This window comes from Phaenicophaeus curvirostris, chromosome 7 (assembly GCF_032191515.1).
Source record: "Phaenicophaeus curvirostris isolate KB17595 chromosome 7, BPBGC_Pcur_1.0, whole genome shotgun sequence".
Classification (NCBI taxonomy): Eukaryota; Metazoa; Chordata; class Aves; order Cuculiformes; family Cuculidae; genus Phaenicophaeus; species Phaenicophaeus curvirostris.
The window spans coordinates 41726919-41742451 of NC_091398.1; the positions used below are offsets into that span (position 1 = coordinate 41726919).

The window sequence follows — 15533 nt, forward strand, 5'->3', positions numbered from 1 at the left end:
CAATCCCCAGCCACCTGCAAACCCAGCCCGCCTGCGCAAGCTGCTGCAGGCGAGCAACGCTGCCCAGAATGGTTTCAGCGCTACAGACGGTATTTTCACCCTGTACAGACCATGCTGGCACCAGAGACGTTTTCTTATAGGAGGGTAAAGGTTCCTCCAGCCCTTCCACACGGCTCTAAGTCTTCACCTTCTTTCCTCCTCCTGGCTCTTCCCTCAAATTTACAGTCTCATTCTTAGAAATGCTAAAATGACAGTGCCATTATTCCAAAGCACATCACACCCCAACCCTTCCAAGCTCACACGGGATATACCCATGGAATGAGCACTCAACACGTCCAAACACAGCCACAGTCCTGCTTTTGGGGCAGCTGCTTCACTTGCACGAGGAATTATGCACTTGGGATAGCTGCACAGGATGGGATCTTTTGGACTACCATCAGGAAAAAGGACAAAAATGCAGAATAAACCCCACTGTGTCAGCAAACTGAGTCAAAGAGAAGCTAAGCAAAAAAAATTGGGTATGTTTGGTTTAAAAACAAACCCAATCTCACATCATTTGGAATTTTCCCTGGTGTTCTGGAATTTTCAAACCAGCATTTCATATTTGTACAGGAGGAACAGCCATTTCAGGCTTTAGCATGTATTTAAATGCTCCCAAGCCAATCAAGCTGATTTAAATTATCGAGTCACAATCTTACACCTGATTTTGCACTTATTTTTGTTCTCTTCCAAAGAAAGGTTCATTATTGTCCAACACAAAGGAACACACTGCTAATATGGACTTTAAAGACCATTTCCCAGGGAAAAGGCAGTGCTGTTAGGAACAGCAGGGGACGGAAGGGAAGAAGATGACTTTAAGCTGTTATTGAGAGCACGCTGTGCCAGCTCGCAGTAGCAGGAGGGACCGTGCCGAAGTTACTGCTGCAAATCCACTTTTTAGAGTTCATGTCGTACCATAAGAGAAAGCGAGACATTTCTTGTGACTATTCACTCTTACAAAAAGGATATTTCAAAAGTTTACTTTCAATTGAAAAACAGGCTTACAACAGCTCAGCTGTGCTAATTATGCAAGGAAAGTTACCAAAATATTTGGCTACCACAGCCAGCCTGCTGGGCAGAGGACACGGCTCCACAGCCACTGAATCACCTTAACCAGAGCCAGCCGGTAGCCCGGTCGTGCAGGGGGATAGGAGTGCCCCGTTCTTTGCCCAGAGATCAGATGGAAACATGCTTCTCCGCCCCCAGCAGCCCCAGCTCCGAACCCACCCGCCAGGCCCCAGAAATGGCTTGGATTGGGAGGGAGTGCTTAATCACTCTTCAGTCATCTTCATTACGCAGCTGGGGCCAGCGTTTATTAAACTCCGTTTAGCATTTACTGCGTTCTTTTAAGAAGAACAACAAGCAAACAAAAATGCAAATTAAATGAAACCCAAACAGTTCAAGCATTTAGGTTAAAATTAACTTTTCTACTTTAAACACACAAAGGTGAAGTCTGTCTCTCCAGGACCTCAGCACCAGTATTGCTCCTGAGGCAGGAAGCTCAGGCATTAAAACATTCTTATTCCCTCCGGTCCTTCCACAGGCATCTGTTCCAGCTTTCTAGTTCTTACTGCAATTCAGAGCAAAATCAAACGCTGCTTTTTTATATGAAAAATCTTTACCGTGTTCATTTCTTCTACTTAAAAATTTTAAATGACTTGCAACAGAAAAAGACAACATTTTTTCAGGTTAAATATTCCCTCAGTGTCTTGAGAAGCTGAATCAATGCTGTGTCAGAAAACCCACTGTGCTTTTTCCTTGCTATGTGAGAAAAGTCACCTTAATCCTAAGCTATAGGATCATAGACTGGTTTGAGATGGATGGGATCCTGAAGATCATCCAGTCCAGGGTTTGCCTCTTTCCTTTCCTTTGGGGTTAGTTTCACATCTCAGCACAGCAGACAGCAGCCTCTTGATCAATGATTATGACCCAAAAAAGCAGATAACATATTAAGCACAATCTTTTCCTCAGTTGCTACAGTCAAAAATGACTGCGTATCAGCTGTGATGCTAAGAACAATTCAGGTAAACACTGAACTGCATCAAGCAGTCAACTACCAAATTACAGACACCTTTTTCAATAGAGTGTGTTAAATCCAGTAGGTTTGGCTTGTCAAACATCCCCTTTTTAATTAATATGCCCATATGAACTGGATCTGGGACATTCTGGGATGGTCAGCAGGGCAGACAGAGGCACAGAGCCACCCCAAGGCACAGCGATATCTCCATCCAGAGCCACTTCAAGCACAACACAGAGGCCAAGCAAACCTTTGGCGCTAAGACATACAATGAACTAAAAGAAGAGCGGTCATTTGTGCACTGCTATGGCGAGGCTGTAACTCCAAAAGATGAGCTCCAGAGAGCTGGAAAAACCATTCTCAAATCACCTTCCAGAGCTATGGGGATGCAGACACACCTTCACTATGCTACATGTTAAGGCATCAGCGCTTACAATGGCAAGATGTTCCCTTCCAGAAGAATCCCGCACTTCAGAGACATCCAAATACACCTGTGGAACCGAAACAGGACCAACTACATTAAAAACAACTTTATGCTTCCGGAAGGACATTTCAGAACTTCGAGGAACAAAACTATGTGCCATACCCTTCCGTACTGCTGGCACACCCAGACTGCAGAGGCTGTAGTTCACAGCTAATCCTTCACCTGGGTTTGGGTCTCTTCCCTTCAGGTCCGCATTGGCTCATCACTACAGAAAGAAGCTTTTTTTACACACACTCACCTGCCATGCAAGAATTTCGCAGACACTCACCGAGCCCTGCTCCTCTGAGGGTCCATGAAGTTCCACTTGCACTGGGTCTCTGCTGGTACAACCCGCACGAGGGAGATGGTGAGGCCTCCCACCTCCACGCCGTGCAGAGCAGCCCCTCCTCAAACCTCCCACCCACAAAATGCTGTTACACGCCACAGTCCTCTCCCTGTATGATGTTACACCATGCAGGTAGGACCACTCTGAGTCAAACTCACAATCTGATGCCATCCCAATTCAGCCACAGTCCTGTCATTTGCCAATAATTCCTCTCCCAGTGACAGGGAATAGTCCCCTGAAGCCTGCCCGAGCAGGCTTCTTGCACCTCTACCCCATCCTGTATCCACAAAGAGCCCAACTCCACCTCGGTTCTCCAGAACACTCCTTTCAGAGGCCTGGCAGAAAAGGAGACCTCCACTCCCAGCACATGGGTTCTTTGTGCTTGGGACCCCACTGCCAGGGCCGCTTCCAGTTGGCAGGCACTTGAAGCCAAAGCTGAAGACCCCACACAAAGCAGGTCACTTTGGTTCTGTGAGTTCCAGGCAGGTTCTGGTCTCACTTCTACATGTTGTTACCTACACACAAATTCTTTGGTCCTCCTGCCCTAATATTCCCTCAGGTCTCCTCCAAATCTCGCTGAAAGAGGTTCCTTTGTTCTCCCAGATTCTCCACAAAGTTCTCCAATGCTCCCCATTGCTGTTAAGTCTCACAACCACATAATCCTATGAAGAAGTCTGTCCTGTTACAAATCTGTAAGGAGCCAAAAGAGCAAGGAAAGTACTCTTAGGTCCATGTGCCACTCTCAGCTAGGCAACATCGAGAAAACCAGCACCTTCTCTGCTCACCCGGAGCCAAACCCCCATATTCCTGCCAGGAGGCAGTCAAAAGCTATGAATTAGGTTCCTTCCCTCCCCAGAAAGTGGAAGGGGTGACAATTTGTTTTGCTTTCACTCATCTTGTGGCACACGCACACACATGCCTGAAGACACACACTTCTCTCTCCAGATTTCCCATTGCACCCAGAAGAAACTGTCAATCTCCCTCTTCAAAGAGGGAACCTGTTGACTTCTTCAATCAGGACTCAAAAGAACCATGAAACACCTCGAGAAAAGCACCACCGGTCTTTCAAAGGCCAAAAGTTAAAAGGTTTCCCTGCATCACAATATGACCGGGAATGCTTCTCACTATTCCTTGCAGGAATCATGAGGGCACTCGCAGGAAACTCACTCAGGCCGTACACGAACTGATGCTGCAGAGCCAGAGTGATGACAAGAGGACCGCACAGAGGAACAGCAGCCTCTGAGCTGCGTTTACTTCACTTCTGAAGGGCCTCAAGAGTACAAACATGCTCTCAAAATCCCCTTCCTTTGCTAGCATTGACCACTGTGTCGATGTGCTGCGGCTCCATCAATCCAGCCTGGTGGAACGGCCTCCAGTTCATTCACCTTTCCCCGCTTTAGTCCACTCCCCAGAGCTCTGCATCCAGCAGATATTGCCTTTGAAGTGAAGCCAGAATCATTCACACACTCAGATCTCAGGGCCCTCGGTGATCTCCTCTGCATGCAGTGGGGCCTCATCTGGAATAAAGAGCAGCCACTTCGGGAACTCAACCAGCGTAATTATAATGGGTCTGCAAGTCAAAGCTTCAAAAACCCCCAGCCTGGGAAGAAAGCGAGTTTCACTGCTAGCAGACGCGCTGCGACAGTGGGTGCGACACCGCACTGCGGGCTCAGAAACACCCGTTTCTCACCAGAGCCTCCAGTATTAGCACAAGAGAGGTGATGGCTCCCAAACACCAGTCTGGCCTTCTGAATCACTACTATGTCTCATTTTGGCCTTCCCAATGGAGAAAGAAGATGAAGTTCCATCAAATTTCTGAGTGTTGCTGAACATTAGAGTCCAATAAATGTTTTATTCGAATGCCTAACCAACACCTGGGATCAAACCCGAACTGAAAAGATGGAAGTCAGACTTGTCCACTCATTCCACTCTACTTTTGCAGAAGGTGTGGACATACTGTGTTTCTGTCAGTGTTGCTGAAGTTCTAATTTCCATAATTTTGGACACTCATATTGATGCACTGATCCTTCAAAACACGATTTGTGTTGTAAGGAACATGCATGGAGGGAAGGGTCTAAACAGCTTCAGACTTCAGAACAGGTTTGGCAGAACAATTACGCACCGGTTTGCTTCAGAGGTATGGATGGGAGCCTCACAAGTGTGTAAAATGCCTACACAAAGGCAGAAAAAGCACCCTATGGTTTGGGCAAGCTGGAACAGGTCACTCATTTAGAGTATTCCCTACTAAAGGCTGATGCAAACACATCAGGTCCACAAATACACAAAGTGTCTACATGGCATTTCTGGCGCGTTTGTAAAAGCCTAACCGGCAATCAACTGATAGGAGGTTGAGAGAGACGGAGCCAAAGCAAAGCCAAGGAGTTCTTCAGGAATTAAGTGCACAGTCTTGACAGCAAAAGCCAAGAGGCAGGATCCATGAGAACAGACAGGGAGGAAAGACCAAGGCATGGCACACTAGGAAAACAGGAAGCCACCAGCCATGCTCCAAGGTGTGCCGGCCCTGGTGCCACACTGGCCAACGCTGGAATATGCAGGTAGGGGCACCACATCCCAGGCTTCTTCCCAGCCTTTCAGGAGGAGCTGCTTCTATCCCAGTGACTTGAAATAACTTGAATGTTTCTTTCTCGACAGAGAAGGGTTCAAATCATGAGAAGATGCTGGAGGACAGCCAATACTCAAATGATTTAACCTTCCTAACCTCAAAGCTGAGAGGCCCCTCTGCTCCCACATAGACCTGCGCTGAGTTAGCTTGGCTGGACAGACTCTGCCTGTGAGAGCGGAAGGACTGCATCAGACAGACCCTGTGCTGCCTCTTCAGCCAAGACAGCTCTGAATCAAGATAAGCAGAGACGGTTCCACACCGCATTTACACCACGGCACCCTCAAGACAGAGGGAAAATAGCCACACAAGCATCTTTTTATCATCATCACTTCATTTAGACTCGTATCCACACAAGTTTTACAACTCAGTCCAAAAACACAGGTCAAGGGAAATAAAAATTACTGAGATCAAGGCCAGATAAGTAAGAATGAACATCCAGAAAAGATTATCAGCCTTAGTTTCACAAAAATTTACTTAATCGCCATCACCAAAAGCACAATCCTCCCATCTCTTGTTTGAGATTTTGGGTTGGGGGGGGTGTTGTCCCAGAATCACAAAATGGTTTAGGTTGGAAGGGGCCTCAAGGCCCACGCAGTTCCGCACCCCTGCAATGCACAGGGACATCTCCCACTGGATCAGGGTGCTCATCAGCACATTTTTCATGAGCGAAGAGTACATATAAAATATTTTCTATCATCATTTCACTTGAGCCAGTATTTAAAAGTCAAATTGCAAACAACTTTTTTCAGAATGCACAACTCATTCTAATTCCACCCCTAAGCAGATACGAATGAGCTAATTCAATACTCATCTGAGTGCACTGCAAGCCATACGTCTTTCCACTCTGACAACAGAAAATACCGAGTCGCATACATTGCACTGCTACAAGATTGACTGCCACATTGAATCCATTGTCAAACCATCCCACAGTAGGTGTTTCAGCAGGCTGCTACACAGACCCACAGCTCCAACAGGCAGTTACACCCTAGTGTCAGCAGAGAGTGTAGTTTTATGGATTAAAAAACCCAAAACTATTACTCCTTATGAAGTCAAGAAGAATTGCACCATGCAACACGGACATGATTTTTACCAATAACCACCAACCTGCGAGGTACCACCTATCTTCTCTCAGACATAACACGATACAATTAATTTATTCCCTTAAACCAAGCCATTACCTCTTCATTTGATTTTCTCTTTTAAGATTCAGCCTTAAAATTACTTAATTGTTGCAGTCCACCCCCACAAACACAGGAGACAACATTATTGCAGCAGAGAGCCCTAAATAGCACCGTCTGTTTCAGGCTGACTAATACAAACACGCAGTTTGTTTAATTTTACATTTGTTCCTAGGGAGATTCAGACCCCATCTCTTCCACCTCCCGTACGGTACTGACTGACATCGTAGGAATTCACCCACCCCTCCAGGGATGAGCAATGCGGGCAGATGTGCCATCACGCGCAGCATCACAGAGGATGGACTGGCCGCCACACTCATCCCATCCTTACAAAAAGGACGGACAGGCAGGCACTAGAGCCACAACACAGAACCTCCAAAAACCGGTGTTCAAGCACATCCCACTGCAACCACCAGGCCCAACAGCAAGGAGGCAGCAAAGAAACCTGCAGGAATTCTTCCAGGGGAGCAGACCATACCAGATCCCTCTGGCACTGACAAACCAGGCCAAGGTGCTCTGCAAGCAGCCGTGGTCACAGCCGGCAAACTCAACACTCTATGACACATTCCAGTACAACAAACGCAGCAAGGAGTGCACCTCGTCCGCCACTTCTGCCCAGCCGCTCCTGCCTTCTGAGATTCCTCCTTAGCACCAGCACAAAAAAACCCAGGAATTAATATGGATTAGAACCAATCTGGCAAAGACAGACTACCTTGTAACCAAATCCAGACTCATCTAGTTCTCCACATGGCCACAGAAATGCCAGAACAGGAGAAAGAACAGCACACAGAGGGAGAGCACATTTCCCTGTCATTAGTAGCCAGCAAAAAGGCTTGCACAATCCCAGCACCAACTGCCTCCGACCGCTCAGCCAGGAACCCCAGGCCATTCAGAGGGGAGGGTGGAGGGGCCTGCTGAGGCACAGACTCCAAACGCAGAGATCAGCAGCTTACAGGACTTCAAAAGCAGCCACTTCGAGCCCCCGAGCTATCTGCCCAGCCAAAAGCAGCCGCCGAAAAGCTGCCAACCTGCTCCTACTGTTACAGGATACTTGCCAGACAAACAGCAGACCTGCAATTAGAAGAGGTGTTTGTTGGCCTCTCTGCTGCAGCTTATTAGCAGAGAGGTAAGGTTTGCAGTCAGAACAAGAAATGCCTGACCTCCAGTGAGCACAATGATCTACAACTGCTCTGGAAGGCAAGGAAAAGGTCCTCCTACTGGTTTCTATCCAGCTGAGGACAGCCTGTTGCTTCAACACGCTGAGAAAGCACTCAGGACAGAAGGTTCAGAGTTAGTATCGTCTCCTCTTCTCGTCTCTAAAATCCCCTAGGTAACAGCCCCTGGTGCTCCCCTCCACCATCACAGATGGGTGAACTTGATTATCTTAGAAGTCTTTTCCAACCTTAACGATTCTATGATTTCCCACCTCCATCTTCGCTCATGTCAGACAAGGCAAATGAAGTCTGCCTCAATCACCAAGCTGGAGGTCTTTTGTCTTAAAAAGCTCTTCCTAACCTCATCCTAGTCTTCCTCTTCCTAGACAGGCTTGAGTTCATTTACACCAAGCCACAAGCACTTCCACCTTATCGGAAGCACTGCAGATAGCAAGCAGTACCATGTCTGACACTGCCAGGAGCGGTTCTACAGGGGGAGATGCACTGACAAAAATGGCTCCTGGGGCTGAGCAACCATTTCGCTGCCGTTTCAGGTCAATGGGAGAAAAAGAAGAACATACATCTGACTTGGCAATGACCTGCAGACTCCAGGAGTGGCTTGGAGCAGACACTTAGTAAGAATCATATGGAGATAGCATACCAAGGTCATTCTCCCCCCCTCCCCTGCCCCCAACCCCACACTTAGAGGCAAATTCCCAAGCACAAAACTGCATCTGGACCACTGCATTTAATGGTCCACCCACAGACCTACGAACCTACATGATTCCCTCCTTAAAAAAAAGCCACCTCTCTTGAATGTCCTGCTGTGATCATCCTGCAATACAGACGGGCACCGCACAAAACCCACGGTCTTGTAATTTTACAACTGCTGGCTACACCTGTATTCCCTAATTCCTACAGCACAAGAAATCACATCAAGCCATGGCTTTCAATTTATTCACATTTTAATTGTAATGTTAAAACCTCTACAGTATTTAGTTTCAAACATCCCTCTCCTGAGCAAGACTCAGTCTAGACACACTGCAGCTATGTCACCTCACCGAGCTGTGTGGAACGAGACTGAGCCAACCCCATGCAAAGCTAAAACAGGCCCTGAGCATAAAGAAACCGCGGATCTAAGGGCAAGGAGTTACCCTAATAGCTTAGAGACTCATCCTGCCTTTGTACTTAGGCAGAGCAGGATCACTTGAGATGAGGGGCGCTGATCTTGGGGGCTCCAGAGGAGTTTAGGAGCTGGCTGCACACTCATCTGCAGGCAAAGAGCACAGAACGTGTTCTAACCAGACCTGGGCAGAACCCTCCATCCAACAGGCCCCAGGACACAACCAGCTGCCCGGCCCATCCGGCACAGCCACCGTGCCACAGGGCAACATGCACAGTCTGCTCTGGTCCGGCACTGGCAGCCAGGACGAATTCAGCCTGAAATAAGAGAGCAGATTAAAAGAGCCCTGTTTAAAGCTGGGACCATGTAATAACTGGCAAAGACGGCGATGCAGCACCTGATGTTGACTGTTCACTGGCAGATGAATCATAAGACCAGTTCCAGCCTTCCAGGGAAAGTCTGCATCTGACCTGCTAGTAGAGACCACCACATTTCTAACACAGATTGCTGCTCTTTTTCACATGAAGGAACAGCAAGGTGCTTATTTCACTAGGAATCCCAACAAACTCTTGATGTTCCTCTAGGAAGTGGTCAGCATCCCATGGGATTAACATCAGAGATGAGACACAGTGCTGGTTTATAACCACAGTTCAGTGCAGATCTTGTTGTGAGCCAAATTCTAAGAGCAGGATCTGAATAAAAGCAAGAAGTACGAATGTGAACTGCTCCACAACAGGAACCTGCGAACACCAAGCTGTACACAGGTAATTGCAAAAGTCCACGTTCTAAGGAAGAGATCACCCACCGGCTGAAACCAGGGCCGCACACTCAGCCCAACATGAGACAACTACTTTCTTACAAGGACTCACTGCTATTAACCTGCACCCCTGTGTATTTGAAAGCATTAGTCTAAAACTCTTCTGGCTGCAAACATGGTGAAGAAAAAAAGGAATTTCCAGAAAACATTTCCATGGAATTCCATAAATTTCATAGTCAACAGCATTTTCTAAATTCACGACCTCAAAACTCTTTGCAAATTCACCTTTCCAACACTGCTAAGAAATACCATCATTCCCAAATTCACAGGTATGTAGCACATGTAAATGACCCGTGTCCTTAGCGTAGTCACTGACCGTAGTCACAGCAGGATTAAAAGCTGCATTCACTGAGTGTCGGATACTTTTGTAACTACCATGCTCTTAAACCCTCTCAGTCTTGACCACCCTGGGATCTCAAAGCAAGGACGTTATCCCCTAATACGAGTGGGTACCCTCCCAAATGCCAACCTGCAATCCATCCCAACGGATCACCATGAATTCTCAGGTACAAGGAGGCTGGAAGAGAGCAGCTGGCACTCCAATGTACTGCGTTCACCACCACCATCATAACCGCACAGGGGAGTGGGCACAGTTTTAACCTGTTTATACAGAACAGAGGAGATAGAAGAGCAGATACTGAGATGCCCATCTGAAAGTTCAAATAACTAAGAACGCAAGTGAATTCAAGCAGCTTCTTTTTTGGCAGGCAAGAGGGGGCTAAAAAGGGTGCCTAATTATTTTACAACGGCTGTCCCTAGATCCTATTTTAGCATCAGGCTCTCATTAAATTTAAGCATGACTTCAGAGCACCAGCTGGCCAAAAACCCTGAAACAACAAACCCCACAAACACAACCCACCCACACCACCCCACTGGTGTTCTTTCCCCGCCTGTGTTCTCCTCCCACCCCAAGTGCTTCTCCACAGCTACAGAGCCCGCTGCTTTCTCCCTTCCCAAGCAGCACGCAGCTCATGAGGGAGCAATGCAAGGACAGAGCAGGGGTTAAGAGAGAGAAAGGGTGTTCCTCTAACCTTTCTATCCCTCTCCCAGGCTCATTTGCATCCCTCCCAGCTAAGCTATTGGATGACTCTGCTGTTGCTCTGTCTGGCAGTTTTGGCAAGACAAAGCAAGCCTCCACTCCTTCCCTGCTGGACACAGCCTGAAGACAGGCAAACCACACCACGGCAAGTTGTGTTGCCACATGTCTCCCTGTTGCCCAGACCCTTCCTTTTCTCTTATGCCCACACCGGGACTTACCAGACAACCAAAGCATCATCTGTCAGGAGTGAAACAGGAAAAGAAACCCTCTCTGTAGGCCTGGGATGACAGGAATCTTTGTTTGGAGAGCTAGCCTCAAAACCAGATCAGTTTTGCAGGAAATGGCTATATTTAGCCCTTCCCTTTCACCCCAGCTCCTCAACACATTTGCATTCTTCTGCAGAAGAATATTCCTAAACGGAGTTAGAGCTGAGCTTTAGCAGCTCACCTCAGCAAAAAAAAAACGCAACCGACTGAATATATGCTAATATAAGAGAGCGTAAACAGTCATCAGAAAATCAAATATCTAGCTATTAAGGCATAAAAAGAATTTCTTATGTCCCAAAGTCTGTTAATTGTCCGCACCAAGAACAGAATGTGTCCAGAGTTACTTTGTCAGCCCATGGAGGGTGAGACTCAATCTGTGCACACACCGTGCAGGCCTTCACAAATAGTTCTGTAAGGCACTAACCCAGCCAGTTTTCTCCAGAGACAGTAGAAACACTAAGCAACAACCTCAACATATGCATAACCAAAATACCTCCAGTTTCCTAAAGTACACATAAAAATAAGCCATGAGAAAGTGAGGTGGCAACAGCTCCTGCACAGTGGAGGGGCTGTGGAGGCCTTCTCTGGAAACATCACCAGTGTCAGGACAGTAGGACTCCTCTTTCTCAGCCTGCAACTTGGAAATTCACTGTAAGACTCGAAAATAAAAATACTCAAGATCCTTTTCTTAATTTAAATAGTAACATCACCTTCCACAGTCTCAGCCTAACTCCGATCTAAGGTAAAAGCTGATTATTTACACACTGTATGGCTAAGGGGTGATCCAAGTCACAGCGACAGACCTTAAAGTCTGTCCTAAATCAGACCAAAGGAAAACCAGACAACGCATAGAGATCTGCAATCAGTAACTGCTCCAAGGCTGTACCACCAGCAGCATCCCTGCACACACACACCCACACACCCACCCACCCACCCCCCCCCACCCCCCCCCACCCCCCCCCACCCCCCCCACCCCCGCAAAAGGCAGCAGAGGAATGCAGCCCTTATCCTGGCAAACAAAACCCGAGAGGGAAGGCAAACCTCTCAAGCCATCGCACACACTTAACACCTCCCAGGGAGGGCACAGTGATATGGGTACTTTTGTTCCCTTGAAACAGATCCTCAATGCCTCCTCTAGAAAAAAGTTACAGGCGTCAAAGGAACCAACCAGAGCCGCCCGGGAGAGCTTTCTGCATCCAGGATTCCAGCCGGCCCTGAATTCAGTTTCAAGGCAGCTCCATACTCTTCAAATGGCACTTGACCTTCAAGGACAGAACCTGGAGAGTATTTACCCAGTCTCTGCCACATTCCAGGGCACCACCGTTCTCTGAGGATGAAGTGGAAGGGTAACAGGGAAGATCCTGTTATGGGAAACAAAAGGGAACTGGAGATGTAAAAATAGAGCTCTCACTGCCCACAACAAACTGCTACAACCAGAGGAGGCTGCTTAGATGACAGAGGAGCTTCAATGCACGCCATGCAAACATGTGAGATTTGGAAAAAAGAATCCGCTCTCTTGTGACAGCTCAATACATCATTTCTAAACAGTGTTTTTAAACAGAAGTGCCAGTTCTGCAGCTCAGTACAGACTTGAAAGTTTCCACCTCACGGTGCCACCAGGAACATCACTGTTTTGGTGAACCAGTCCCTCCAGCGCACCTACACAAAGCCCTGCTCTCTCCCAGCTGCTGGAGATGAGCTTCTCTCTTAATTTAAGGAAAATAAAAGTGGTTTAGCTCCAGTTTACTGTAAAAGAACTGCTAGAAACAAATGATTTTAATACATTTTTACAAACTAACCAAGTTGGAAAGACTGCCTGGGCTGCTTCCCCCACCAGACGTGTGCCCCTGACTCCACAGACCAGGTTCGTATAATCACAGAATGCCCTGAGCTGGAAGAAACTCACAAGTATCATCGAGTCCCAACTCCTGTTGATGTGTTAAAAGCCTCAAGGTTAACTCACAGGTCTGCGCAGACTGAAAAGCCCATTACCTGCTCCAAGTGATCACCCCATCACCAGCAAACGCCCACACAGGAGCTCAGGAACAGTCCTGCTATCCCCTCTGTTTCACCCAGGGACTGGAAGCCACCTGGCTGTGACCAAACCAGACTCCGCCAGACTCCCCGTTCAAGGTGCCTCCTGTCTGCCAGGGGAAGAGCCTTCAGCAGATAACGTGCGCCTGGCGCTGGGGCCCCTTCCTCCTGCACCCTGGAGAGCTGCCACCGCCTCACTTACAGAGCTTGTCCAGGCGCCCCCAGTGTGGAATCCCAGACCCCGCTCCCGCGTGTGCCGTGCCCCGCGGAGCCCCGGTGCCTGCTCCCCGGCCCGGACCCCCCTCCCTGCGCACGGGGCAGCGGGCACGGGGCCGAGCGGCCTCCCGCTCCGGGCAAGCCCCCCTGCCGGCCCCGGGAATCCTCCCTTCCTCCGGGCCGCGGCCGGGAGGGCACCGGCGGGGCTCGGCAGGGCCGGCGGAGGGGGCGCCGGGGCAGGAGGGGCTCGGGGAGGGGCCGCGGCAGCGGGGAGCCCGGCACAGCCGCGGCGCTGGGGCGGGAGGGGGAGCACCGGCGGGGCCGGGGCCGCAGCGCCGCTCTCCCGCCGCACTCACCTCCTCATGGCGGCGCGAGGCTAGGGCCGCGGCGGGCCGGCCATGGGTGCCGCGGGCTGACAAAGGGGCCGGCGGGCGGGCGGGGCGGCGGCGGCGGCGGCGGCGGCAGCGCCCCGCCCGCAATGGCCGCCGGCACCCCGCCTGCGTCACTTCCGGCCCGCGCGCCGCGCGCCCCCTGCCGGCGGACCCGCCACTTCCGGTCCTGCGGCGCGCCGGAGCCCCCTGGCGGTAGCGTCCACCGGCACGGCACTTCCGGTCGCGGCGGCGCGCGCGGCGGCCTCGGGCAGGAACCGGGGGCGGAACCTCAGGGCCCGTCCGGAGGCTCCGGGGAGACCCCCCAGGGGCGGGGCCGCCGCCGCCAGGCCTCCCCGCCTCACAGCAACACATTTCTGCTTACGATCTCACCTCAGTCCCCTCTCTCAGCTCAAAACCATTCTCCTCGTCCCAGAGCAGGGGTGGCTGCCCCATCCCTGGAGGGGTTCAAGGCCAGGCTGGATGGGGCTTGGAGCCCCTGATCCAGTGGGAGGTGTCCCTGCCCCTGGCAGGGGTGGCACTGGGTGGGCTTTGAGGTCCCTCCCAACCCAAACCCTTCTATGATTCTCTCTCTTCCCTCCCTGATCAGGAGACTCCCTCTCTAGCCCCCTCCCCAGCTTTCCCGGAGCCCCTTTCAGCACTGGAAGCTGCTCTAAGGTCTCCCCGGAGTCTTCTCCAGGCTGAACAACCCCAACTCTCTCAGCCTGTCCTCACAGCAGAGGTGCTACAGCCCTCAGACCATCTTCATGGCCTCCTCTGGACCTGTTCTAACAGGTCCATGTTCTTCTTGTGTTGGGGAATATCCTTGTGTTTCCCCAGGAGACGGGAGATGAGGGACTAAGCGGAGTGAAAGCTGAAGGCGTGGAGCCGCAGCGTGAGCCGGGCTGGGCTGTAACCGCAGCCGCGGTGTCGTGGTGCGAAGCCACTGCTGGTTCCCTTGAGAGAGGCGACTGCAAGGAGGGGTTGGGAAGTGCTCCTCAGAAGCCACTTCGTGCGTACGGCCCGGTTATGCTGCATTCTCCATATGGGGCCAGGATTTGACTCATTATGAGTAATAGGAGTATTTTAAATGGAGAAAAGGATACTAATTCCCTTAAAAATACAACTAGGTCTGCATTTGGCTCAACAGTACAAGGCCAGTCATTTTCCAGAGTGTTCTGCCAAATAACTGAATGTGACATTCAAGTAGCTCATGTGTAGGAGTTCTTCAGGAGAAAACACAGCTCTAACGAGGACCATTTTCCAAACGAGAAGGCAAAAGGTTGAGCATCTAAATCTGACTTTGCAGAGTCTAAGTAAACACCTAGATTTCCAGAAGTGCCAAGCTTCCCGTGAGGCTCCGCAGGTGGTGCTGACAGCCCTGAAAACCTTGCTGCAGCAGAAAGCAGCCTGAAACCAGCTGCCCACGTGGCTAACAGAGCTCCAACACGGGGACATGGATGAAAAGCCACCTCTAACTAATGGCCGGTTGCAGGGTTTCCAAGTGACAGGAGAAATCATGCACGTTAGAAACACTTTACATGAAAAAGCTCCTACTTCACTTTTGATTGAAAAACATGAGTTTGGAAGCTGTTGTTATCTGAGGAACCCAGGTGGGGCTTTAAGGGACAGCTGCTGCCGAGCACTCCTTCAGAGCCATGGAAGGAACTGGAACAGGGACTCAGCAGCTCCTGCCCACAGCCTCGCGTAACTAATCACGTGCAGTTTACATGCAGCTGATTTTTAATTAACAGTGAGGATGAGGGAAGACTTAGGTTAGTGACGTGATCTCAGTATAATCTGTATCCATAACTGGTTTGCTGTCCTCTTGAATACCATTCCTTACTCAT

The 15533-nt window shown here is 49.8% G+C and overlaps 1 protein-coding gene across 1 annotated transcript in view; it reads right to left on the reverse strand.

Moving 5' to 3' along the window:
* ACVR1 (activin A receptor type 1) overlaps positions 1-13753 on the reverse strand; it is a 54614-nt gene extending 40861 nt beyond the window's left edge. The window contains exon 1 of the mRNA XM_069861689.1: positions 13672-13753. Within this exon, the coding sequence (XP_069717790.1) occupies positions 13672-13679 (8 nt within the window). The 5' untranslated portion in view covers positions 13680-13753. The remainder of the gene's footprint in view (positions 1-13671) is intronic.
* Positions 13754-15533: the final 1780 nt, after the last annotated feature.